Source organism: Leopardus geoffroyi, chromosome B4 (assembly GCF_018350155.1).
Source record: "Leopardus geoffroyi isolate Oge1 chromosome B4, O.geoffroyi_Oge1_pat1.0, whole genome shotgun sequence".
NCBI classification, from domain to species: Eukaryota; Metazoa; Chordata; class Mammalia; order Carnivora; family Felidae; genus Leopardus; species Leopardus geoffroyi.
In genome coordinates, this window is record NC_059341.1 from 135,368,518 (window position 1) to 135,394,493 (window position 25,976).

Here is a 25,976-nt window from a genome sequence, read left to right on the forward strand (position 1 = left end):
GAATTCTTGAAGGCGTCTTTGGTGCAAAAAGGTAATTTTATTAAAGCATAGGGACAGGACCCATGGACAGGTAAGAGCTGTACAGCGAGTGTGGGGAGTGACCCTTTTATGGAGTCGGGGAGATGAAGTAAGGAGGAAGTTTCTAAAGACTTTCACATGCTAAAGACATACTGGAGGCCTAGCTATTGTTGAATTAAGGTGGTTTTTCCCTCTAGCAAAGCATTAATATTGACAACAGGGAGTTCCTGGACTTTAAGCCATTGATGGGATTGCCTTTTTCTGGTAAACTGGTGGAGTCTCTTATCTGTTTAACCATTTGTTTTTTTGTCCTTTCCTGTTTTTGGGTAGCTGGGAGTGTCCAAGGAATAAATACACGTCCCACCTGGGAAGGGGGTGTGTGCCAGCTTTACTTTGCCCTCAGCTTGCCTCACGCTCCCTCATCACCTGTGATCAGCTCTGGCAGTTTAGGCCATGCAAAGACACACATCCACACACCTATGAGTGGCACTTCAGTGCACAATGCTTTTGATAGTTTTTTGTTTTGTTTTTTTGTCTTGGTAGCTGCAGTGCCCTAGGAAGATCTGATATGGTTTGAAATGTTGGGGTTTGGAGCTGAAGTCCAAGAAAGAATTCTGGAGATGTCTTCGGTGTAAACATGGGTTTTTATTATAGCACAGGGATAGGACCCATGGGCAGAAAGAGTTGGAATGGGTTGTGAGGAGTAACTTATTATATACTTTGGGATTTGGGGGAAGGTAAAGACAAAGAGAAGTTTCCAAAAGGACTTTCATATGCTAAAGAAGATTCTCAGGATCTAAGAGGCCTTGCTATTGTCAAACTATGATCATTTTTTTTTTTTTTTTTTTTTATTCTAGCAGAGCATTAACGTTGAGACAGTTGGGACTTCCAGGAGGAATATTAAACTCTGCCTGTCTCAAGGATTTGTCAATGGGCTGCAGGTTATAAGGAAATTTAATTTTGTCTACATTTCCTTTTGCCTTTGTTCTCATCAGATCGCTCGAGGCAGAGTCCGGAAAACCGCAGTTTGGTCCCTGCTAACTATAAGGACTTGGACAAGTCACATTTCCCGAACTGTTTCTTCATCTACATAATGGGGACGTAATCCCCACCTGATAGGACTATGAACAGTGAGCTAGGAATAACCATTATTTATTGACCCCCTTACTATGTGCTAGCCATCACACTGGACAGTTGACTGCATATCTTCATGCATTCTCACAGAAGCTCTAGAAGGTATTGTCTCCACTTGGTGAGGAAAAACAAAAGGGATGTACCCAAGGCTATATAAAGAACCTGGCAGGCCTGCCGGACTGAGACCAGAGTGAACAGGTAAGGTGATTACCTGCACAGGCAAAAAACTTAGGAGGACACCAAAATAAACATCAAAATACGTGGCGTTTTAATTTTTTTCTTTCTAATTTAATATTTTTTAAAAATAAAAATTAATGCCAAAAAAATCTGTGATGAGCAAAATATAGAAAAAAATGTAAAAGACAGGACCAATAATTGTGCCCTGCTGAGGAGCCATATTCAATCCGGGCCATAGGAAAACACCTGTTCGTTTCTTTGTTTGTTTCCAGGCCCTATGCCAGAGTTTGGTTCATTCATTAAACAAATGTGTTAGGGTACACACTGTTCTGGATTCTGGGAATACTGTAGAGAACAAAACAAGGGCCTTGCCCTCAAGAAGCGTTTGTTTTCTGTTGAATACGGACAGAAAGCAGAACCTTCTCCGCGGGAAGGAAAACCCAACTTGATCTGCTCTTCCGGCTCCATCCGGATCTGGTCCTTGGGTCTCTGGGCACTGGTGATGAGGGAGTATAAGGCAAGCTGAGGGCAAAGCGCAAACTAGCAAACGCGACCCTCCCCCCAGGTGGGATACTTGTGACATTCCTCAGGCACTCCTGGCTGCCCTAAAGCTGAGAGAAGGAAAAAAGAAATAGTTAACTGATAGAAATCACAGTCGTGCAGGACAGGAGTCACCAATAGTTTACAAATGCAAATGTTTTAGTGAATTACAAGAAAAGGCAATCTTATCAATAGCCTGATCTCCAGAAACCTATAGACTCAGTTCCCTGGAGCCCCAACGTCACCCTCCCTTCCATAGTGATCTGGGAAACAAAGGCAAGAAGGAAATGGTAAATAAAATTAAATTTCTTTATAACCTGCAGCCCCCATTGGCAAATACTTGAGGCAAATACAGAGCATAGCATTTCTCTAGGAACTCTCTACGGTCTTCATGTTAATGCCCTACTAGAGGGAAAACAACCTTAGCTTGACTATTGCAAGGCCTCCTATCTTCTGAGTCCTCTTTAGCATATGAAAGTCTTTTTGGAGGCCTCCCTTTTGCCTTTACCTCCCCTAACTCATGGTATATAACCAGTCACTATTCACAACCCCAGTGCAGTTCTTTCTGCCCATGGGTCCTGTCCCTGTGCTTTAATAAAATCACCTTTTTTGCACCAAAGACGTCTTCCAGAATTCTTTCTTGGCCATCGGCTCTGGACCCCCACCACTCCAAAACCCCATCACTGGCAGGGCCTAAGACCCCTCCCAGGGCCCAGTTAGCTAGTATAGAGCCGGTGGGTGGGGCTGGAATTGCCTAAATTAGTCTCTCATATCTCACAGCCAAGAGTTCCTAGGAACTGGTTAAATGCAGATACCCAGGCCCCACCCTGCTGCTGGGCTCCCGAAGCTGTAGGATGGGGCGCACAAGGCAGGACAGGTTTTTGTCTCCTATGGATTGGGTCCACTCTTACAAATACAAACAAAGCTAAGCTCCCAACAATAGCACATCTGTAGTGAACTAGTTTCCTTACAAATACCTTTCACAGTCTCTTCCAGAATTCTCACCTCAACCTTTTTTACTGAAACCCAGGGAGGGGGAGTGAGTGCTCTGAGGCACAAATCCAGGAGTACCAGACGGAGTAGCTCTGTGGCTACCAGTGTGTCCCTTTAAGAGGGAGGCTCATCCCTGGCAACTGGTGTTCAGATGGGGCCTTGGAGAGGCCCTAGGGAGAGGCAGAAGTAGGACTGGGGGAACTGGGACTACAGAGACTGGTCGTCAGAGGGCATTCTGAGAGCACCAAAGGAAGCCAGGTCTGAAGACAGGGGGCCTGAGACCCTAGCCTGGAAGGATCCTGCTCAAAAAGGAAGGCTCTGGCTCTTTGGGGCCAGACCTTTGACTGAGATTTGGAGGTTAGTGGCTTCCATATTTGGTTTGGACAGTGTAGCTCCTACCCTGGGTACTTCACTTGCTTTTGCCAAGAACCCTTTGAGGTGAGTACGCTTATATCAATTTCTAGAGGTAGGTACTGACACCAGAGTACTGACACCCTCTGGGGTGACCTTGGCTTCCCAGGATCACAGCAAGGTCAGAATTCACATTAAGTTCTGTTCCTCTAAGCCCATGCTTTTCCCTGCCCCCTTGGTGGAAGGCCAACTGTCAACATGTGCTGAGTGAATATGGGAGGTGTTGACCCTCTTTTTCCCTATCTGGGGTATGACTTTTTTTTTTTTTTTTTTTTTTTTTTTTTTTTAGAGAGAGCATGAACGCATGAACAGGGGAAGGGGAGAACCTTAAAGCAGGGTCCACGGGCGCAGGGCTTGAACTGTGAGATCATGACCTGAGCCCAAATCAAGAGTCGGACACTTAACCTACTGAGTCACCCATGCGACCCTGGAGTGTGACTTTTTCAGGGGTGCAGTCCTGGCCTGAGGAGCAGTCTTGATGCAGTGTATATACAGGCAGACTGACCGTTCCTCGGCTGCTCCTCCTGGGGCTGTCCCTCCGCAGCTAGGTGAACTTGGGCAGGTCCCTCCCACTCTCTGAGCCTGTTTCTCATCTATAAATGGGGCCACCACTGCCAGCCTCTCCCAGGCTGTCAGGAAGATGAGGGGGTGCAGGAAAGGAGCTGTGCTAAAAGGGGCTTTGCAAAGCACAGTCAGGGCTGGTTGTTGGTTCTAATTCCCTCTTAGTTTATGGGCAGCAGGAGGTTGGGAGATTGTGGATGTTGACTTTTTTCCTCCATATTTCAAAACACCTGCAGGACTTCTATTGTTTTCACAATAAACAAGTCCCGTTGAATTTAAATAAGCAGAAGGGCACATGCTCAAACAAGTCCATTGAATTTAAGTAAACAGAAGGGCACATGCTCAGAGGTGGTGTTTGTGGAGGGGGTGGAGGCTGTTGTTGGGTTGGCACAGGCTCCCTTGGGGCCAAAGCCAGTGGGGCCAGGGATGGCACTGCCCCACCTGGAGATGGGGGGCAGGGGCGGCAGCCCTCCCTCCCCCTCTACACCTGGGGTTAGTGATCTCTGTGGATCAGAGCTCAGCCCCAGGACTGAGAACTAGTCTCTGGAGTCATGGGCAGGGAGAGGAGTTTTGCTCCCCAGGAGGGGTGGTAGAGACTGTCTGATCTATAGTCTTTATTCTACAGATTCAGAGAGGCCCATAGAGAGGGAGGCCTTGATCAGGGTCATTTGAGTCAGAGGGCCAATCCAGGCAGGTATGTATCCAAATCCAGGGTTAAATTTTTATGGCCGACCCTCCCCTTCAATGTCCGCCCCGCAAGGGGATGCTGGCTCTGTGCCAGGTCCTGTGCTGGGCTCGGGCACTCAGGTGATCACAGCTAGACCCTACCCCTGGAGGGTGCCCCAGCTAGTGGGAGCCTGCCAGGAAGCACCCACAAGAGGAGGGTCTGCTCTGGGATAGGGAGAAGTCAGGAAGGTTTTGTAGAGGAAATGCTGTAGCTGGGCCTTTAGCTCTGAGAAAGGGGTTGCTCTGAGGATAGTTGGGGAGAGATGATCCAGGTCCAGCAAACAGTAAATTGAAGGTGGAGGTGGATACTGTTTGCAGTGACAGTGGCCTACACTTAACAGCAGGGGATGGGGGTTGGAGAGGTCCAGGGACAAACTTAGGAAGGGCCTTGATAAATGTGAGAACAATTGGACTGTTGTACTGTGGGCTTCTGGGCCGGGGTGGGGGGGGGCACAGTGGTTGAGGTGTGTAGGGTGCAGGGCTTGCTTCTGTGACCTGGGGTAGGTGAGACTAGCCCCCCTTGGGGGTGGGCTGGGCCCCGAGTACATCCACAGCGCCACCTGGTGTCCACCTCTCTCACTGCAGCGTGACCTTGTGGGGCTTTCTCCAGGGGAGCCAAACCTCTGAGCAGAGATCTCTGCAGGGGACTCTGGGCTCCCAGGCCACCCTTCAGACCAGGGTCAGTCCCCGAAGCCCTACCCTCTTCAAAGCAGCCAGTCTCCGTGGTCAAGGGGTCACATTCAGTGATGTGCCAGACCCTTCCTGGTTCTTTGCTGCCCTCTCAGGCCAGAGCCCCTATGAGTGTGAGGACACAAGGGTCTCATGGTCCAACCCACCCAGGCAGGCAGGCGTCCTCTTACACCATGATCCCATTCCAGAGCAGGTCCGGCCTCCACGCACACAGCTGTGATGAGCAGCCTACTCTTACCTAATGGTTCCCTCAAGCTTTAGGGAACTTTGCCGGAATGTCCTCTCCTTAGAGCTTCCTCTATCCAGTACCACCAGGCACCATCACTCCCTCCTCAATGGTTTTCTTTCAACCTTGCTGGGGCCGTACAGATCTTCACTACATGCTGAGAACGAAGGCAGGTACCACACAGCATGTTCAGCACGTGTGCCTTCAAATCCACAGAACCCTCTGCAAAGATGTTCACAAAATCCAACACCTCTTAGGATGATGGGATTGCAGACGACTTTTCCTCTCATCTTTGTACTTTCATTGGTTGCCTACATTTTCTAGATATATAATATGATCAAAACAAATACTTTTTGGAAAAAACAAATGAAGAAATCTAAGCACACCCCAAACTAAAGCCGGAGGAGCTCCGCTGAAGTTCATGGATGCAGGACAAGGGGCTGTGGCAGTGGCTGCGCCATCCTGCAGCTCTGGCCTGTCCTGTTTCACAGGAGCTGTCCATTCCTCCCCGCACTCTGAACACCAGGGGAGCAGGGAGCTTCTTCGCAGCTCCCCAGTCACTTAGCAGATGCACAACACACCTCACCTCTTACCTGACAACTGCAAGCCCCCCCGCCCCTTGTTTTCTGCCCCTCTCGCACCATCCCATCTCTCAACATAGCAAATCGATCGTGTCACTCTTTGACCTACAAAGCCTCGCGCCGTCTGGCCCGCTGGCCTCTCCAGCCTCCACACCTTCCACCACCTCCTTGGCTCTCGTGCTCCGGTCATTTTGGCCTCCGTTCAGTCCTTCCAACATTCTTTTCACTTGCTGCTCCCTGTGCCTAGAGTGTTCTTCCCTCTGATCTATACTTTGTCAGTGAGGCCTCAGATTAAACATCACCTTGTCACACAACTTCCCCAACCTCCTGACACGTATTCCTTCACACCTGGAGAATTCACACCTGCTGCCACCCGGTTGTATTTCCTCCCTAGCACTAGGCCACCTGAGATCACCAAACTTCTCTACCCTTTTGTCTCCCAGCCTCCTCAGAATAGAATCCCTGCCGGCCAGGAGCCTTGTTGGTCCTGCTCACCCCTGTACCCTCAGCACAGAGCCCAGGGCTGCTTTACATACAATAGGCTCCCAGGAAGACGTTTGTGGGGATGAATGAATTTACCCCAGACTGACTTGCCGTGAGTCACAAAGTCTAAAGGTAAAACCATGTGTCATTTCCCACAGAAGCAGGCAGTACACATCAGCAGCATCTGGTCTTGGAAACTGTCCTCAGCAGAGAGGATTGGCAGGGGCCTCTGCCCAGAGCGGGCTCACAGGAGCCCCCAGTCAGTGGCTGTTGAATGCATTCTGCTCTCAGCCTGACATTCACTGAGCGTTTGATCTGTGCCAGGCACCGAGCATAGCACTTTACATTTACTCTCTTGAAAACCACCCTGTGAGGTAGGTACCATTTCCTCCATTTTACAGAAAAGGAGACAAACAGACTGGCCCACAAGTGGCAACGTTAGGACTTAAGCACAGGCTGTGTGATCTCAGAGCAGGCACTCTTAGAGATTCCTGCCTCAGAACATGTCAGCTTTGGGGGCAGGGGGAGATGTCAGCCAAAGCCACCTACCCTCTGTGTCCTCTGGAGAGACAGAGCCTTATTCTTCAGCTAGCAGGCTGGAAAGACACAGTGCCTCAATAATAAGGTCTCACAGGTGTGGTGGTGAGAACATGGCCTGGATTCAAGGGCCCGGCCGTTTGCCACCTGGGTAACTTAGTTTCTCTGTACCTGTTTCCCCATCTGTAACACGAGACCAGTACCTACACCTCAAGTCCGTTGTGTGTGAAAGTACCTAGCCTCGCCTGGGCCTGTGGCACGTGCTCACTCAAAGCCAACTGAACCAACAGACACCCGCGGCCACACTAGTGTCTGTAGTGCCAGGGGACGCTCGGAGAGCCATCCACCCACCTCCACACTTGTTCAGTGAGGTCATCGTAACAAGGTGGGCAGAGATCCTTGGGGCCACGGACCCAGCCTATAGCCGAACCGAAACCATAAGTATACGCTTCTTGGTGGGGTGAGATGCTCTCTGATGGCCAAGGTCCTCTAGAGGAAGATCTCAGAAGCTGGGGCCAGCAGACGAGGCTTTGAGTCTTTCTCTACCACCAGCTGCAAGGTGACACTGGGCAAGTAGTATTCTCTCGGGGCCTTTTCTCCATTTTTGTAAACCAATGGTGAAAGTCAAATATTCTTCCCTGTTATTGTCACTTCTCATCCACAAGGCTAACAGACAAGCAAAGGCAGCGTATCCAGACTCAGCGGAGTTAAGCTCAGAGGGAGACAGACTGAGAAGAAGCCTGGCTATGTTGGACGCATACCCAAACCTTAAGCACGACGCAAATGCAGCAGGCAGAAATGGGTTTATTGCATTAGAAAAAACATCAAAGAAAACCAGCAAACACCTCCGTACTAGACACAGTCATTAGTTTGACTTCATGGGCAAAAAGGAATCTCAAAGGTACAAGCTTTATTTTGGGGAAGGGGTGAGGTCCATCCCTCCTCCTTCCCTGTCCCTTTAAACCAATGGACCTTGATGGAGGTGTCTACTGTATGATACACACATGGCTCATTTCTCACTCTGCTTGCCTCACACACTTGTGTGGAGCTAGCTGGTCATAATGAGCACGCTCCTGAGGTTCTGGGATTGACAGAGAAATGTGAGGATTGGGTTGGCGGTCGTAGCCTGAGCCCAGGCTTCCAAAATGAGTGATAGTGGGACTTGGGTGGGGGGAGAGAGCTGGCCTTCCTGGAGAGCTCAGAGAAGGCTGCTTGCTGGCTGATCCCTCCATCTTTCCCCACAAGCCTAGAGCCCAGGCATTGGCACAAACGGCTGCTGGGCATGAAGGGGGACTTTCAGTGAACCAAGTGACAGTCTCTCAGGGTAGCTACTTTGGCTAACTTCTCCTGGGTCTGGAGTGACTGCTATTAGGAGTGAAGCCAGCTGAGCCTGGATATGGGGGAGAAGACAGAAGGAGACTGTGATGCCACACCTTCTGGCTAGAGCTGAGAGCCCTGGGAGGGCAAGTCTGGAACAGGATCCTGGAAGAGACAGAGGGCTGGGCAAGGCAACCTGGAAAAGGAGAGAAACCTGGGTGGGAAGCAAAGGACTCCACTAGTAAGCTGCCTTCCCGGGAGGTACCCAGCCCGAAACCTATTCTCCGTGAGCCCAATCCTGCCAGTAGGTCAACATTAAATAACAGTCCCTGCTAGTTTTCTGCTCTCCAAAATGTCACTTGACATCACAGCTGGTCACCATGGAGGTGCCTCTGGGCAGGTCACAGGCAAACACAAAGGCAGAAAATCACCTTTTCCTCTAGCCAAGCCCCTGATGACACCAACTGCTATGGCTAATGGTAGAGACAGGGGAAGATGAGCAGCAGCTTTTTGAAGAGCAAAGGCACCTGCTGCAGGCCGGACCCCAGGAAAGAGAACATAATTCAAGTCTGAGAAGTGGCAGGAGCTGTGGCGGGAGGACCCATAGATGCCAGGGCTGGGACTCAGGGACCTGACGGCTCTGAGACCCTTCTCCACACCCCCCAAAAACTAACTTAAGGGAGGCATGTGTAGAAAAGGAATCTGAAAGCCTCTCCAGGTAAGAAACGTCCAGATTGGTCCTCCCTATAAGCTCCTAGCAGCAGCTCATTAGGAAAATGCCCAGTCAGGCTCTCAACAATGCATCCTTAAAGTCAGAATGACAACAGAAATAACACGTGCCTTCAAAACACACTGAGGATAATGTAAAAAATCTCTATCAGAAACAACTCAAAATTTGCTTGCCACCTTGATTCTGCATTATTATTCTATCTTTCTACATGAGGGATATTTTCCTAGAACAGGGAATCATTTCCCCTTGGTCCCTAGCTGAATATTGCATCTGGTTTGGGGGTGAAGGGGGGTGGTACAGGGACTACAAACAATCTACATTATTACTTGTAGACAATAGGCCTGGTCTCTGCCGCTCCAGCCCAAACCTTCACAAACTATGAGGTCAGCCATGCTGAGAAAGAGCAGCCTGTAGCCAGCAAGGCAGGTTCTCCAAAATTGACGTCAGAGGATTGGCAATCAGTAGGTGGAAGGAAGAATGGCTTTATCCTGTTTTCTCTGGCCTGACACTTGCTGTCACTCTCCCCTGATCCTGAGGCTTTTGGTTGCTCCAGCCCTGGCCCCGTGGCCTTGCTTGGGGTAGGGAGAGGAGGTGAGAGAGGCTGTGGCTACAGAGTTCACTTAGGTTGGGTCAGTCATCCTGAAACTGGTCTCACGTGCACCAAATCCTTTGGTTCATTTAACGCTAGAGAGGAACTGCTTCCGGGATGCTGCAATGGCTGCTTCGTGGATGTTGTAAAACTCACCTGGGTCCCACAGGTGGTGGCAACCTGGGTACAGCGTGGGCATTCTCTGGAAAGAGGTTCTGGGTTAGGGCTCCCCCAAACCGTGCCTCTTGCCTTCTGCTTAAACAAACCCTCTCCCTTTCTCCAGTGTGGAGGACGCCTAGGAAGCAGCGTCAAGAGTGAACTCACAGACAAGACAGCCTTAATAAATTAGTATAATACTATTAGAAGGGATGGCATTTTGTTCTGTTTCTTAGCAGCATTGTCCTACATGCAGCCTGGTGATCTCCTTCCCTGGGAAATTTAAAAAGCCTTCCCCTGGTTGTTAGCTCTGATGTAAAATTATAAAATAGAAATCTGGTAGGGTTTGTTTTGTTTAAAAAGGAAAAGCCCCGGTGAGGCAGGGCGGTCCCATGCAGTCCTGTTAGCTCTGGCCGTTGGGTCGGCCCACGGGGCTCCCTCCAGGAGGCTGGATCTGAATGGAGTCCAGGAGGGGCCGCAGGGCCTGTCCGAAGGGCCTGTGGAGAAAAGAGACCCAGGGGCTGGGGTGGGCTGGGTGCAGACAGTCACAACCGCGCCCATGGGTACAGTGACGCCACCACACAGGGAAGAAGGACACCCGTAACCTCACTCGCTTTTCTCACCTACCTCGCACATCACGTTCGTGGAGGAGCCCTCAAAATGGCCTGCTCTGTGTTTTTATTCCTGGGGTCCCCCTCACCCCGCGAGATGCTACCGTCTTACTACTTCACCTGTAGACCCTGGTTAGCTCTGGCTTGAACAGGCTAGCTGCATACAGGGAACTAGAGCTTTCTGACCTTTCTGCACTTGAATCTTTAATTCTCATGGTATACATGGATAAAAATAAAGTTTAAGTGAGGAAACTGAGGCAGAAGAAAAAGGGTAAGAAAAAGGTATTTTCTAGGGAATACTCAGGAAAAATGACAAACGCAGGTTGCCAGGAGGTGTTAAGGCCACTTTCTAAAGGGCTCCCAGTTTGCTCTCAGAGTAACTTGGCTGGAAAAAAACACTGCAAATACTGGAACCTTAGAGACTTTTCAAAATTCCTAGAACCTTAAATCAGGGTGCCCACAACACATCTCAGTTACTGGCTTTCTTTTTCTTTGGTGGATATTGCCATTTTTGAAAATCATGTCCAGGTTCAAAGGGAGCATTCTCAAGCGTAAACAGATGACACCAAGATATATTAACCTTAATTCAGACAAGTCCTGGAGCTTCACCCACCAAATAATAACAGCAAGAACATTCCAGCTACTTATACTTGCTTAGGGCCTCATAACCTAGATCCTTTAGTAAGGCTGTGAGGCTTAACACAGCCACCAAGGAACGGGAAGGCAGAGGCAGGGCTGGGAGATGGGGCTTTCCTCACTAGATTGACACCGCAGCCTTGTTTCCCTTGCAAGTTTTTCCTAAGAGGTAAACAGCTCACCTTGCTGAGCCTGCTAAACCTGCCAGGATCTCTGTTGGACAGGGCCCCAGTTCAGGAGAAACTGAGTCAGGGTTCGCAAACAGACATGGTCCTGGAGTGGTTAGAGGCTTGCCTGAACACAACAGCAAAGGAAGGGAAGGGTGTGATGGCTTTGGGTGTGTGTGTGTGTGTGTTGTGTGTGTCCTTTCAGGGGACACTGCTTAGATGATGGCCCACAAAGCTCGGACCACATCAGGGTGGGAGGGGCTACAGTGCGTTCTTGAAGAAAACATCTACTGAGGTATGAGGGCAAGTAGGAGGTTGTCTCTGAGGGCATCAAAGAGCTCATGGTGCAGGGGAAGAAAGACTAACAAATGACATTCGCAAAATAAGCCACCCTACTAATCCTCTGATCTGTTCTCTGCCTGTCTATCTAGAAGTACACTTTATGCGAGGACTTCTGGGGAGTGGCACGCTTCATGAGATGCCAGGGCTCTGTACAAATGCTGGAGCCGGCGTCAAGTGGATTTCTAAGTTCTGTGGTTGCACTCAGGCCAGGATAGAGTTGGTTCAACTCCAAGGAGGGTGAAGTATTACAGGCACGCATCAGTGAGTGGAGAGAATAGTGGCTTTACCTGGTAGCAGCTGCCATCATGACAGGGCCCACCTAGCTCGGGAGGATTCTGCTGAGATCAGGGGCCAGACGAGCAGCACGGACTGTGAATGGGGATTTCAGGGGCTGGGGCAGAGACCGAAGGCCACTTACGTGGATAGAATTTCAGAGGGAAGGTCAGTGATGTAGGAAGGGATCTTCCGCCCGGTCAGGAACTGTGCCACTTCGTTGGTAAAGGTGTTACAGTTGTGTTCAAAGAGGTTGTAGGCCTCGCTTCTGTACATTGTAAGAAAGGTTTGAAGAACAGATCTGAGAGAGTCAGCAAGCACATATGTGAAATAACTCAAACCAGGAAATGGCATGGAGAGCATAGCTGAGTTAAGAGGACTGTGATTTTCCTTTTCTCATACACTCCAAAAGGACTGCTTGATTTGCCACTCTGGACCACAAAAACAGATTTTTAAGGGAAAGATGAAATAAAAATATATGGCTCCTCTACAGTTTCAGTAGAATCTTCACAGTCACAAAAGCAGAGCTCTAGTGTTAAACACTTACTACAATGACAATTGACTAAAGCTTAAGAGAAAACCTGCTCAAGTTGGCATTTCATCCAAATCCCTCCACAAACCCTGGTTTTGATTTTTCAGGACGAGATACTGGCCCAGGATGGGTTGAGAACAGCAAGTGCTGAGACAGCAGCAGCTGATTTTAATCAGAAGGAATAAATAGCCCTTCCTGTCCTCAGGGTTTCAGCAGAAGGTATGCTGGGATGGGATATCTGCCTGGGAGCAAAGCTGAGCTCTTTTTGTGGCATGATAACTGCTTTCTCTTCCTATTTATTCAGCAAATACTGGGCCAGACCTTGTGCTGAGTGCTCTGGGCGATGTGACCTTGAGGCTGCCCTCTGGGGCTGATCGTCTAGTGGGGGGACAGACACAACTAACCACCACCCCTGTCTCCACTCACCGGAACAGAGACTCCCCCAGGGAGGACAGGTATTCCAGAAAGAGTTCTTCTGTGACTTCTGTGCTCCCCACATCAACCACAGAGTCTGGGGGCCCAAGCAATGTCCCTCCCTAAAAGAGCCAACCCAAAGAAAGTCATTAAGTCACCATCTCCACTGAATTTTTTAATGTGGCTTCCCTTGGGAGACCACAGATGCTCTGTTCCAACGTTTACCTTTCAGAGCATCCAGGGCAGATGAAGAGTGTCATTTCCTATCTGTATCAAGGCTGCAATGGCTTAGAGCTTCCTGTTAACTCTCCATTGCCAAATGCTGGCAACGTGGCTAAGAAGCTGGGCTGCTTTCTTCTGGTGGGGCCCTGAGAAATTGAGTCTCTGGCCAGTCTCAGGCCAGACCCCTGATGCTGTCACCTCATCCAGTTGATAAGAAAATAGAAACCCAGAATCTGAAGTCTCCCTTTGTTCCCAACAGGCCTGATCCCAAGGGCACAAAAGGAGAACCAGAAATGGCTAGCACTGGACAGGCCATCTTTCCATGCCTATATTTAAGTGTATGCAGCCAGTTTTTTCTTGTGACACACTTGCTATCCCTTAGAACACTGGGGAAATGTGAAGACTGTGAGAAGTCTGGCAGGCTGGCAAACACTTCCACAATTTAGTTCTATTTTATCTGGGAGGCTAATCTAACAATGTCGATAGGGTTCCCCAGGCAAGGGAGTTAATGGCCCATGAAAGGCCTATAGGAAACCCTCCACCATGGGTTAATAGACTGCTATAGCAGACTAAAGGAGAGCCTGAGGCCAAGGGGAAAGCAGCCATGGGTGTGCAACAGATCACTGGGGAGGACAGAGCTGGGAATGGCTAGGGGGTAAGGGAGAGCACTCCTGAGCAGAACTCCCTGGAAAGATCATTAATTCACCCAATAGCTATTGGGCACCTACTGTGTGGCTGACATTGTTCTAGGCACTGGGGAAAGCCTGGTGAGCAGGATCATTACAATCGTCCAAGAATAATGGTCTCAAAATTGTAAGAGACTGAAAGATCACTATTCAACCCCCTATTATTCATTCATATAACAAATATGTATTGAGAACTTACTATGTGCCAGGCCTATGCTAGGCACTGGGGGTAAGATGTGGACAAAACAGATGAGATTCTTGCCCTCATGGAGCTTATAGTCTAGCAGGGAAGGCAGACAAAAAAAAAAAAAAAATATCCCATAAACCAATATATAATTCTGAGCTGTAATAAGGTTATTAAAAGTCCAGCATGCCATCAGTACATATAACAGGGGACCTTTCCAGTCTGAGGAGTCTGGGAAGGCTTGCCTGAGAAAGTGACATTGAGCTCAAATCCGAAGGATGGAGAGGCAGAACCAGGTGAAGGATCAGGAAGGTGGACGAAGTGAGAGAGTAGGTTTAAATGTCAAGGTATGTTCAAGGAATGAGAAGAAGGTGGTGGGGGGGGGGGGGTGGCGGGAAGGCACAACCTGAAAAGAGGCACAACCTCATTCAGAGAGGGAGACAGTGACCAGATCAGATAGGGCCTTGGAGGCCATGCTGAGCTTTCTGGGTTTTATCCCAAGAGCAGTGGGCAGAGTTCTGACTTCAGCAGGGGAATGCCATGATCAGATTTTCATCTTGAAAAGGTCACTTTGCCTCCTGTGTGGAGACCTGACTGAGGAGGAGCAGAGGTACTGCTGTGGTCCAGGCTGGATGTGAGCATGGCATGGATGAAGGTGAAAGCTCTGGAAATATGGGAAGAGATGAACAGAGACTGACTTAAGATATATTTACAAGGTAGAACTAACTGGGCTTAACGAAGGATTTGTTACAGGAGGTAAGGGACCAGCGAGAGGAAGAAATCAAGAATGACTTTCCATTTATGAATAGCAAAATGAATGGTTGGTTGGTCTTTGCTTGAGCACCTTCTACGAAAACCTTAGATTGCTCGGAGAGAAAGTTTGTGGCAAGGTACATGGGCTTTAGAGACAGAGAGTCCTGAGTTTTAGTACTGGTGCCACTTACTGGCCATGTAAGTTTGGGCAACTCACTTTACCCCTCAGAGCCCTCATCCTTCAGCTCAACATTGACTGAGTTCATACTATGAGCTCGGCACTGAGCTTGTGACAGGGACAGAGCGTGAGACATGGTCTCAGCTCACAAGGAGCTTATACACAGCTCCCTGCAGAGACTCAGGAACAGCTCATCCATCATACCATGCTCGGTGTGACCCAGAGGGACCCACATATGTCGAGGGGGCACAAAGGAGGCCTGGGAAGGGTGTTTTTGAGCTGAGTCTTAAGGTAGTTATGAGGAACTAAGCCACAGGCTGACATCCACTGGGCTAGAAGCCAGACATACAGAGTAGTAGTAAAGTTCCTGGTCTATGGGAACCCTGGGAACGTGAGACTTCAGGGCAGGGTGTGGGGGAAGCCACTCACTGGGGGACAGCTGGAGATACCGCCACTGCCGAAGAAGAACTCATCCTTGTGCACAACTATGGAGGTATGCCTGCAATGCAGAGAAGAGACAGGATAAGCCAGAAAACTTCAAACTGGTCTGAGAAAAAGCAAACACCACACTTCAAGGAGAATAATTTCTGCCCAAGGTTAGGACTTACACGGTCAGCAGCCTTATAAAACTAACCAAAGGCATAAATACCATAGATCAGAGTTTCTCAACTTTGGCACTACTAACATTTGGGGCTGGAAAATTCTTTGCTGGGGGGCTGTCCTGTGCATTCTAGAAGCTTAACAGCATCCTGGCCTCCACCCACTAGTTGCCAGTGGCACCCTCCCAATCAGTTGTGACAACCAGACAGGTCTCCAGACACTGCTGAATGTCTCCTGGGGCAGAATAGAACACAGCAGAAGAGGAGTCCCTAGATTCACCCTGATACTGACACACCTTTACTGAAATAAAGCTCTGCAGACTAAGGGGTGTTCCTAGGCAGTTAACAGGAGAGGTTAACCTGGACCATGCTGACACAAGACCTGTTTCAGGTGGAAGTGCTCATATTACTTGGTTTGAGTCAAACGAAGCAAAAAGACATTCTGGTCATCCCAAATGTCAGCAGGCTCCAGGAGTCCAGATGGAATACTGACCTATGGTCTCCTCTCATTAATGGAACTGAGAGCTCAGCTACCATCTTGTCTGAAAGGGGTGGATCCAGTGCTGACAGACCACGGCAGATGTGTTTTAAGACAGCCATGTGGAGCCCTTGGGACTTCTGTAGTTAGAAGGCTTGGTCAGGCGTGGGCATGACATCATTCTACCTTTCTTTACGCGAGGGTTTCTCAACCTCAGCACCACTGCCATTTTTTGCTTGGATAATTCTTTGTTGTGAAGGGCTGCCCTGTGCATTGTAGGGTGTTTATAGCAGCATCCTTGGCTTCCGTCCACCCATCAAAAATGTCTCTAGACACTGCCAAATTCCCTGGGGTTGGGGATCGGGGCACAAAATTACCCCTGGTTGAGAACCACTGCTTTAGAACTTGGAAGTTTCATGATACAGAGAGTTAGGTTTCAAGCTGGAAACATAGACTGGAACCTGAACTGCACAGGTACTTTGTTTCATAAACCAGTCAGTCATTGTAAGGAGTCCCACCCAACTTACCAGATGCCTTCCAGTTGTTTCCCTGTAGAGAAAAGAAGAGATTTAGCTACTCAGGACCAGAAAAAATGGCCTCCCAGCCTGAGCAAATTCAGAACATCACTCAAACCCACTATAAACCCACTCAAACCCACTTTAACCCACTATAAACCTCTGGGGGGATTTTCCAGGAATGCAATTTTCCTCCAATAAGGTCCTTAGGTCATGATATAGGTAGTCATGTTAAGTAAGTTGAATGGTTATCAGAATCCTTCATCAGAATGCAAGATAAAAACACTGGTATAGATGTACCCCAATTTTATGTTTGTTTTTCTTTCCCTGTCAGGGTCAATTCAACTTTGCCTTTAATTTGTCTCACATATAGTGACAACAGTAAAACAATGGTATAAAAAAGCTATTATCCACTTCTTCATTGAGCATATGGGAGGTGAAACCCTTCAGAAAATGGCAGAGCGAAACTTTACAAATGCCGTCCATTTGGAATAGTCAATGCAAATGTATTCTGTACCTCTATATGGCAGAAACGATGTTAGATATGGAAATGAAAGTATGAAGAGATCACTGTCCTGCCTTTAAGGAGCCCAAAGTCAAATGGAAAGAGAGACACACATAACTAAGTAAAACACAATGTTGATAGGTTCTAATTATACAGTGGTAAAAATAAGATGCTATATATGATAAAGATAAGGAACTACCTTCATAAACTGTAATTCAACCCAGGAAAAGTAGGGGCAGGCATGGACGTTTCTGCCAGAGGGAATAGTATGTGCAAACCCACGGTTGTGATAAAGATCAAGGTCCTGCAGGTTAGAACAAAGACTGTAGTGATGGTGACAGGAGGAAAAGTGGTCAGCAAGGATGCCAGGAAAGTAGGGTAAGCCCAGACAGAAGGCTGTCCTACACCGTGGGGGCATTCATGGTTGTTAGGCAGCCAGCAGAGTGCCTTAACCAGATCTATGTTTTTGTTTTTTTTAATGTTTATTTAGTTTTGAGAGGGAGAGAGAGAGGAGAGAGAGAGAGAAACATGTGAGCAGGGTAGAGGCAGAGAGAGGAGACACAGAATCTGAAGCAGGCTCCAGGCTCTGAGCTGTCAGCACAGAGCCCAACTCAGGCCTTGAACTCATGAACAGTGAGATCATGACCTGAGCCGAAGTCAGATGCTTAACCGACTAAGCCGCCCAGGAGCCCCCAGCTCCATGTTTTTAAAAGACAACTATACCTTTTATTTATTTTTTTAATGATTTTTTTAAGTTTATTTATTTTGAGAGAGAGTGAGAGAGAGATAGAACACAAGCAGGGGAGGGGCAGAGAGAGAGGAAGGGAGAGAGAATCCCGAGCTAAGAGCATGGAGCCTGATTCAGGGCTTGAACTCACAAACCGTGAGATCATGACCTGGGCTGAAACCAGGAGTGGAACACTTAACTGACTGAGCCTCCCAGGTGGCCCAAGACAATTCTATCTTTTAAAAGAGAACTCCTGACGTAGAAGATGAACAGGAGGGCAGGTCATAGAGAGAGCCTACTGGAGTGAGGTCTTTGCAATAGTCCATGGGAGACACTACATGACAGTGCTAAGGATGACGAGACCCGATGTGAGGCTCAAACTCATGAACTGTGAGATCATGACTTGAGCCGAAACCAAGAGCCAGACGCTTAACCAACGAAGCCGCCCAGGTGCCCCAATGCTGTGTCTATTTTACATATAAACATTTCATTCTCTGTTAGTGTTATGAGGCTAAGTGAAGTAACAAGGAAAATCAGATGTAGCAGAGTTCTGTCCGTCCTCCAGTTGGAGACAAGTCTGCTTTTCACTAAGAGACCGGCTGCTCTGGCCCACGAGGTCACAAATGGGGTTTCTGGGGTAGCCCCCTAAAGGCTGTGGAGCAGGCTCTGCCCTTACTCAAACAGCTCAAATTCCACAGAGGTGGATGTGAAACAGACTGGATGCTGAAGGGGAGTGGTAACCCATTTACGACAAGCATCTTCAAATGGACTGATTAGACGTACATCCTTTCTGAATCTGAACTGCTCCCAAGTTATCCTTATTCTCACATCATCCTTATGTGGTACAGTAGGGTAAATATTTATTACCATCATTTTACAAACAGGTAAATAAAGATGCATGGTTTGTCCAGCATAAAAGCAAGAAGAAAAAAACACGATATGACAATGTACTTGTGGGAGCAGCTGAGGTAGAAACCCAAGGGCAGCTGTTCAGTAGTCTGTTCTCAGGAGAAAGAAAACAAGGGCCACAGTCTCCTCCCCACAGGGTGACAGGCATTGGAAAGTGGAACTTAACTGATTTAAAATAAAAATTTTTTTTCCCTTCCTCACTGGGGTGGGAGGAGGTGAGTAGGAGGTGGTGATTTGAATTAGGTCACAAGGCCATTTTGGAACATGAATTAGGCTCAGAAGATATTAACACACTACAGAAGCAGATTATTTTCCCACTAGGATGTCCTCAGCAGGCCAGAGAGTGGGTGGGTCAGATGCCTGCATGTCTCCAAGCCTGCCAGCACAGCCAAAGCACTGAATTCAAGGCCTATGAAGGACGCAAGTGAAAACAAATGGAAGACATGGAGAACAGCCTTGTTTCCATCATGAATAACAAACAATGTAGAGTGAGGTCTCCATTAGTCAGCATTCCACTGATTGTAAGAGTTAAGTTAGTATATAAAAGCCAAGGAGAAAATACTCCACCCACCTCATCAATTAACACGGATGGAGCACGTAGACCGACATGCTGGTTGTAGGACACGCTCAAGATCAGCACTTGGAATACTGCTGATGTTTAACCAATGTCTATTAATAAGTATAAGTGATGATGGCGATGGGGCAGCAGGGGCCTCTGTGCAGGTAGCATTAGCTCATTGGTATAAGTCAAATGCAGTGCCAGCTCACTTCCCAAATTTCTCCTCATGATAGTATTTTTATTTATTTTATTTTAATTCCGGTATGGTTAACGTACAGTGTTATTAGTAGTTGCGTGTGTGTGTGTGTGTGTACACACACACACACACACACACACACACACACTGGTTAACATACAGTGTTATTGTGTGTGTGTGTATACATATATATATATATATATATATATATATATATATATATATGTGGGTTTTTTTAAGATTTTATTTTTAAGTAATCTCTATACCCAACCTGGAGCTTGAATTCACAACCCTGAGATCAAGAGTCACATGCTCCACTGACTTAGCCAGTGAGGAGACGCTTGATAGTGTTTTTAATTGACAATGTTCTAGTGTGCTGGGTGGCTCAGCATTTGCCAGATTACCATCAATGTGAAGGGGTTAATGTTAACTTAAGAAATCAGCTTGCCCTTCTTTGGGCCACTGGATAAATATTGAATCTAGGTTGGAAAAAGGTAAAAGGAAATATTTGTATAACATAACTGGGCCTCTGGCAATATATATATATTTTTAAGTTTATTTATTTTGAGAGAGAGAGAGAAAGAGAGAGAGCATGGGAGGGGCAGAGACAGGCAGAGAGACAGAATCCCAAGCAGGCTCTGCACCATGCGTGGGCTTGAACTCATGCGGGGCTTGAACTCATGAACCACGAGATCACGACCTGAGTTGAAGTTGGACGCTTAACCGACCGAGCCACCCAGGTGCCGGAGAGGGTTCCCTTTGAATCACTGCTTGTTTTTATTAGTCAGGCCTTGTAGCAATGTTTTGAGGAGCAACATTCCACCCACGCTGTATTTACTGAACACCAAGTACTGTGGATATCTAGAGTTCTTGCCCCCAGTGGAGCTTCCAGTCCAGTTGGGGGGGGGGTGTGGATATTGATGAGAAAATGAACAATTATAAAATAGAATGATGAATGCCACTAAAGGAGAGTACACTGTGTTATTAGCACATACTAGGGACATACAACCAAGATTTGGAGGGGTGGTGGTCAGGGAAGGTTTCCTGGGGGAAGTGACACTTTAGTTGAGATCTCAAGGATAAGTGGAAGTTAGCCAGGCCAAATGAAAGTATTCCTGGCAGGGGGCACAGCCTTTGAAAAGCTAAGAGGTAAAAAAGAGCTGAACAGTTTCAGTCCTGTTAGGGTGTACAGCAGCCCTTTTCCACTGGGATTCCGAAAGAGAATAAGCCCTCATGCCCCAGGGTATCTATTGGCAGAATTGAGAAAATAGTCTATCAGATCATTTCCCTCAGAGCTTCATTCTCATGTGTAATCCAGTTGAGAAAGGCTCCTATTGACTGTGTTCAGTATGTGGAGACAGGTGAGGGTGGAGAAAAAAGCCGGAGAAAGATCACGAAGGGCCTTGTAAACTGTGTTAGTTTTCATTTTGCCATAATGAAATCACATGATTACTAATTCCTTAGATGGATATAGAACAGTTCATACAATGAACAATAAAAATCTAAAACAAAGCACAATAGATGGCATTAAAACATTAAAAACCCCTTCAGATTCAAATAAATTCTATGTAATCTTCAAGCTTGAGTTCAAGTCCCAATTGTTCCTATAATCAATATTTATTGCGGGGCGCCTAGCTGGCTCAGTCGGGGGAGCATACGACTCAATCTTGGGGTCATGAGTTCAAGCCCCACAGTGTGTGCAGCGTTTACTTTAAAATAAAAAATTCTTTGAGCATCAGCTCTGACTGGCTACCTGGGATGTACTGAGAAATGAGACAGTCTCTGCCCTCCAGCAGCTCAAGGTTCTTGATGAAGTCTTTCTGACACATTCAGCCCACCAAGGCCTCTCCCTTCTTTCAAGACCTAAAATGATCGCTTCACCACTCACTCATTTTGGTATCTAGTCATAATTTATTTTATACTGTTTTCTAATGTTGCATGTGTATGCATGTTATTTTTAGTGAAATAAACCGCTGGAGGACAGAGTTCATGTTTTTTACTTCATTACTATTTTGTATTACAGAATCAAGCAAGGACCTGAGTCCAGAGTAAAATTTCAAACACTCCTTAGACTGCATTCTGCCAAGAAATAAAGGTCTGTATTCTATATCTTTACGTCTTTAAACCTGGGAACAATTTTGAGATAGGCTTGTAAAAAAAAGTAATAAATAAATGTAATCCCAGGACATGTGCATATACACAAAACTTTGGATCAGAAAACAATCAACAAATATCAAGTGCCTCTTACTGTAATTAAAAAAACCCCAAACATCTCTGCATTTATGCCTATGTACTTTAGCACAAAAAAAGGTCATGAGATTTAGAGAACAGCCGCAATTATTAAGAGGACAAATTTAAAGGACAATTATAATAGCTAATTACTGTAGGCAAATGGTACACTATGAAAAAGGTACAATCAGCTGTCTATTAGAATGCTAAAGATAAATTTGGGGCCATTTTCATGGTGATTGAAGGACAATGGTACAGAAGTACCTTCATGGAAGCAATTCTAGGAGACTGAAAACTGGACAGCATAGAACTGTGGAGTCTGCATGGTTTGCGGGGGAGAAGGGAATTATGTTGGACTTTATCTAGTCCAATCATGACGGTAACAGAGCTAGATGGGGTCTTATCATGAGGCTCTGTCATAACAAGAAAAGAAGGTATTACTGATGAGGTCACACTAACTTAGTTTGAGGAATGATCATATATCTGTGATTATGAATGGCACATACACATTGAACCCAGATATTTTTCTCATCCAAATTTGAAACACGTGACCAAAGATGCCTTTACAAACTTCAAAAATTATAAAGGGACGCATTACACAGTAGAAGGGGTACAGCAACATGATTGACAACATGAGCTCTGAAAGTCAGACTGCCTGCGTTTATAACCCAGTCCTGCCACTTACCAGCTGTGGGAGCTGGGGGCAAATTTAATGCCTCAGGTTCCTCAAACGAAAAGCAGAAGTAATAACAGGACCTACTTCACAAAATTGTGGTGAGGGTTATAACACACACAAAGTACTCAGAAAAAAAGAGTCTGGCACATGGTAAGCTCTCAATAAATGCTAGCTATTAATATGCTTCTGGAAGTCATAGCAAAAATCAGGAAACAAATTAACTTTTGAAAGGTTCAAATATATTTAGGAATGGGAAATCAATATATGGTTACTCACAAAACTGGGACATACCCAACCTTAAGGTTGGTGATGTCTGGACAGGATGAACCAGTACAGCAATGCCCATTTTCCATAAGTTTTCAACTCTAGAAGGTAATGACCATTAGCTTTGATAACACTTTCATTACTTTTGCAAAAGGCATAAGAGCAATATGGGAAAAAGGGGATAGGGAAGAGAGAATTAGATTGGCAGGTAAGGTGATGTTCTTAGAAATACCATTGTGGTCAGGTGTGCAAAGTTGGTTAAATTACCATTGTTGGCTAGGATTTCAAATCTATGTAAAAAAAAAAAAAAAGTGAAGGGGATAGGTCTAGCACTCCACCTTCAGTTATGGCACTTTTCCCTTTACCCATGACACTCCAAAAAGGCATTCTTTCAGTTCTAGGACAAGGCCAAGCTCTTTCCTGCCTCAGGGCCTTGGCAGATTGATCCCCTTTAAGCTTAGAACACTGTAACTCCCTCACCACTTTCCTTGTGGCTACTTCCTCATCCTGAAATTCCCAACTTAAAAGTTACTACCCTTGCCACCATTATTTAGAGTAAGTTTCTCCTGGGGTGCCTGGGTGGCTCAGTTGGTTAAGCGTCTGACTTGGGCTCATGATCTCACAGTTCACGAGTTTGAGCCCTGCATTGGGCACTCTGCAGGGAACCCGCTTCAGATCTTCTGTCCCCCTCTCTCTCTACCCCTCCACCAGTTGTACTCTCTCTCTCTCAAAAATAAAAAAAAAAAAAAAAAGAAAGAAAAAGGAACATCTGGTTGGCTTGGTCGGTGGGGTGTCTGATTTCAGCTCAGGTCATGATCTCATAGCTCGGAAGTTCAAGCCCTGCATCAGGTGGTCCTGACAGCTTGGAACCTGGAGCCTGGTTTGGATTCTGTGTCTCCCTCTCTCTCTGCCCACCCCAGCTCATGCTCTGTCTCTCTCTCTCCTTCAAAAATAAATAAACATTACAAAAAAATTTTTTGAAGTAAATTTCCCTTGTTACTTTCTACCTTAGCAACCTATTTGCTTCTTGCACTGCCCAGCATTTACCACAATTATTATTTTAAATAATTTAATTATTATTTTTTGCTTATTTTTTGTTTTCTTCACTAAATAGTTCCAGGATGGTAGTGAACATCTTTGCTCAATATATTATCCTCAGTTAAGCTTACCATTCAGACTAGCACATAGTAGGCACTCAAAAAAAAATCTGCTGAATCAATCATGAAGCAGTGATTCCTAAGAGCGCTTACAGCTATGATTACACCAATCAAATGGCTCCATTGCAAGAAGTTTAGTTGGAACTTGACTGATGTAATCTGTTAGTGATTAGCACCTTCCCCAATGACTTTGTAAGTTTTGCTTTCAGTTTTGCCTTACTCATTTTAACAACTGGTGATCTAGGCCCAAACTTCTACCCAACAATGGATTGGCTACATAACAATTATCTGAGGAGCTTATTAAAAATACAGATTTTTGGATCAAAACTCCAGAAGATTCTTAGTTAGTACTTGTGTAATGAGGCTCTAGAATCCATATATTTAAAACTTTGTTTATTTTGAATAATGTTATGTGTGTAGTACACAATTCAAAAGGTACAAAAAAAGTTTATAGTGAAGTCTCCCTTCTATTCCTGTGGCATCAAGTTTCCCTTGCCATAAGTTACCACTGTTTCAGTTTCTTATGTATTCTTCCAGATAATTATTTGCCTACATGAGCATGTATAAATCCTTTGCTTTCAAAACATCTGAATATTTAAAGAATTGTTCCAACTTTGCTTTTTCTATTCATACTCAACAAAACGTTGAAAGTGAAGTTCCCTGTCAGTTGAACAAGCATCCTAGGTGATTCTGATGTGAAGCCAAATATGAGTAACCATTCAGTGGCCTAGGGTTAAGAGATTGAGTTCAACTCACTAAGATACATTAGAAACTCAAGGACATTGAAAAGATGCCCTCAAAAGTAGCCTTGCTTACTTGACCTCTGCCCTCTTGCCTTAACCATGAGGCAGAGAGAAGGAGACACAGAATTCGAAGCAGTTTCCAGGATCTGAGCTGTCAGCACAGAGCCTGACGCGGGGCTTGAACCCACAAGTGGTGAGATCATGACCTGAGCTGAAGTCGGCCGCCTAACCGACTGAGCCATCCAGGCGCTCCAAGGACACATTTTCTAATGCGTCCATAAAAGCCAGGAAAAACTAGCCATTTAAGCGAATGTTGCCAAAGTTGTTCAATTTTTCAATTCCTAAAATCCTTTCCTGCCCAATATCACCTGAAATCACAAACTCGACCATTTCTATGTTAGATGAGACATTTTTGGTATTTGGCTTATAATGAGGTTTGATGTGCAGTGAACTAGGGCTGATTTTCTCTCCTGGCAGTTAAGTAGTTTAATGGAGCACAACCGAAATACTTCCTTTACTAACCCTTAACTGACACAACAGTATCCAGTCCTCCGCGAGAACTGCTTTCTAACCATCTGGGCAAAAGCAATTAACTTAGAAACTGTAGAGAAGACCGCATCGTCAGGTCAGAACTTGGTGAATTCTCGAGTCCGGACTCCAGTAGACCTGACTTCACCTCTATCTGGGGGCGATGGCTGGGCCCCTTGTGCAGCTCTAGCTTCCTATTCCCATCTACCCCAGAGACTGCAGTTTCCTTTTGGCACGGAGGGAAGGCTCTCTAAGGGCCACCCCGGAATCTCCTCCGCAGTGTCCCTTTCATCACGAGGGGCACCGCGCGGCAGGCACCCTCACCTCCCTTACACTGCGCCGAGGAAGGAGTGTAAAGGGTTCCCCAAGTGAGGCAGGGAAGACGCCGGGATGCAGCGCCAGATTAGCTTGCGGCTCTGAGGGGCAGCGGGAGGGCGTGACTCCTCCGTCCCTTCCTCCTGGACTCAAACGTCAAGACAGAAAAAGTGGGGTTCAAGGCGCCCAAACCTCAGACCTCTCCCTTCTCCACTCGGGCTTTTCTCCATCCTCTGGGCCCCGCGTCTCCCCCTGAGCCGTGGTCCAGGCCTCCCTACCTCGGCCGGCCGTCCCGGCACCCTCTCGCCCGCCCCCAGCCCCCTCACCCAGCATGATGGGGCTGAGCCGCCGGGCCAGGCCCTTGGACAGGTCGTACACGTAGAGCTTCACCGGATAGAGATTCGGCGGCTCCATCGGGACCCGTGGCGGCGGTGGCCACGAAGTCCCTCAGGCACCCGGTAGCAGCTTGGACCTTCCCGTACCCGACGGGGGTGGGGAGCGTAGGGAGCGGGGGACCGAGCCCAGGCCCGGCCTGAGGGGCGGGGGAAAGGCGGCCCTGCGCTGCACGCGCCCCGACACCCGCCACGGGCAACGACTACTGTGAGGTGACAGAGCCGGGACGGGCAGGGACCGCGCTGAAGAGGAGGCGGGGGCGAGGACGCACTCTTGCGCATGTGCCTACCGTCCCAACGGGCGGCGAGGGGCGGGG

General features: G+C 47.1%; 2 protein-coding genes and 1 long non-coding RNA gene across 6 annotated transcripts in view; 2 read left to right on the plus strand and 1 right to left on the minus strand.

Moving 5' to 3' along the window:
• Nucleotides 1-870: 870 nt before the first annotated feature.
• On the minus strand, nucleotides 871-25,950 carry DESI1 (desumoylating isopeptidase 1). 4 transcript variants are annotated; one of them, XM_045464310.1, is made up of 6 exons: nucleotides 25,594-25,950; nucleotides 16,472-16,493; nucleotides 15,297-15,366; nucleotides 12,857-12,966; nucleotides 12,044-12,199; nucleotides 871-1,940 (listed from the first exon to the last, which is right to left on the minus strand). In XM_045464310.1, exons 1-6 carry the CDS (start codon nucleotides 25,679-25,681, stop codon nucleotides 1,916-1,918), a joined length of 471 nt encoding a protein of 156 aa, XP_045320266.1. In that variant the 5' UTR covers nucleotides 25,682-25,950; the 3' UTR covers nucleotides 871-1,915. The 4 variants fall into 4 exon arrangements, with proteins under 4 accessions (XP_045320266.1, XP_045320267.1, XP_045320264.1 ...); XM_045464311.1 differs by having other exon boundaries at nucleotides 12,044-12,166; nucleotides 25,594-25,941; XM_045464308.1 differs by lacking the exon at nucleotides 871-1,940 and adding an exon at nucleotides 7,862-10,366 and having other exon boundaries at nucleotides 25,594-25,942.
• Nucleotides 3,107-12,866, plus strand: LOC123590802. Its single transcript, XR_006708982.1, has 3 exons — nucleotides 3,107-3,219; nucleotides 12,538-12,649; nucleotides 12,735-12,866. It is a non-coding gene; the product is annotated as an uncharacterized LOC123590802 (long non-coding RNA).
• Nucleotides 21,432-25,976, plus strand: part of XRCC6 (X-ray repair cross complementing 6) — a 30,733-nt gene continuing 26,188 nt past the window's right edge. The window contains exon 1 of the mRNA XM_045464306.1: nucleotides 21,432-21,450. The gene's annotated coding sequence lies outside the window, so the exon portion shown is untranslated. The remainder of the gene's footprint in view (nucleotides 21,451-25,976) is intronic.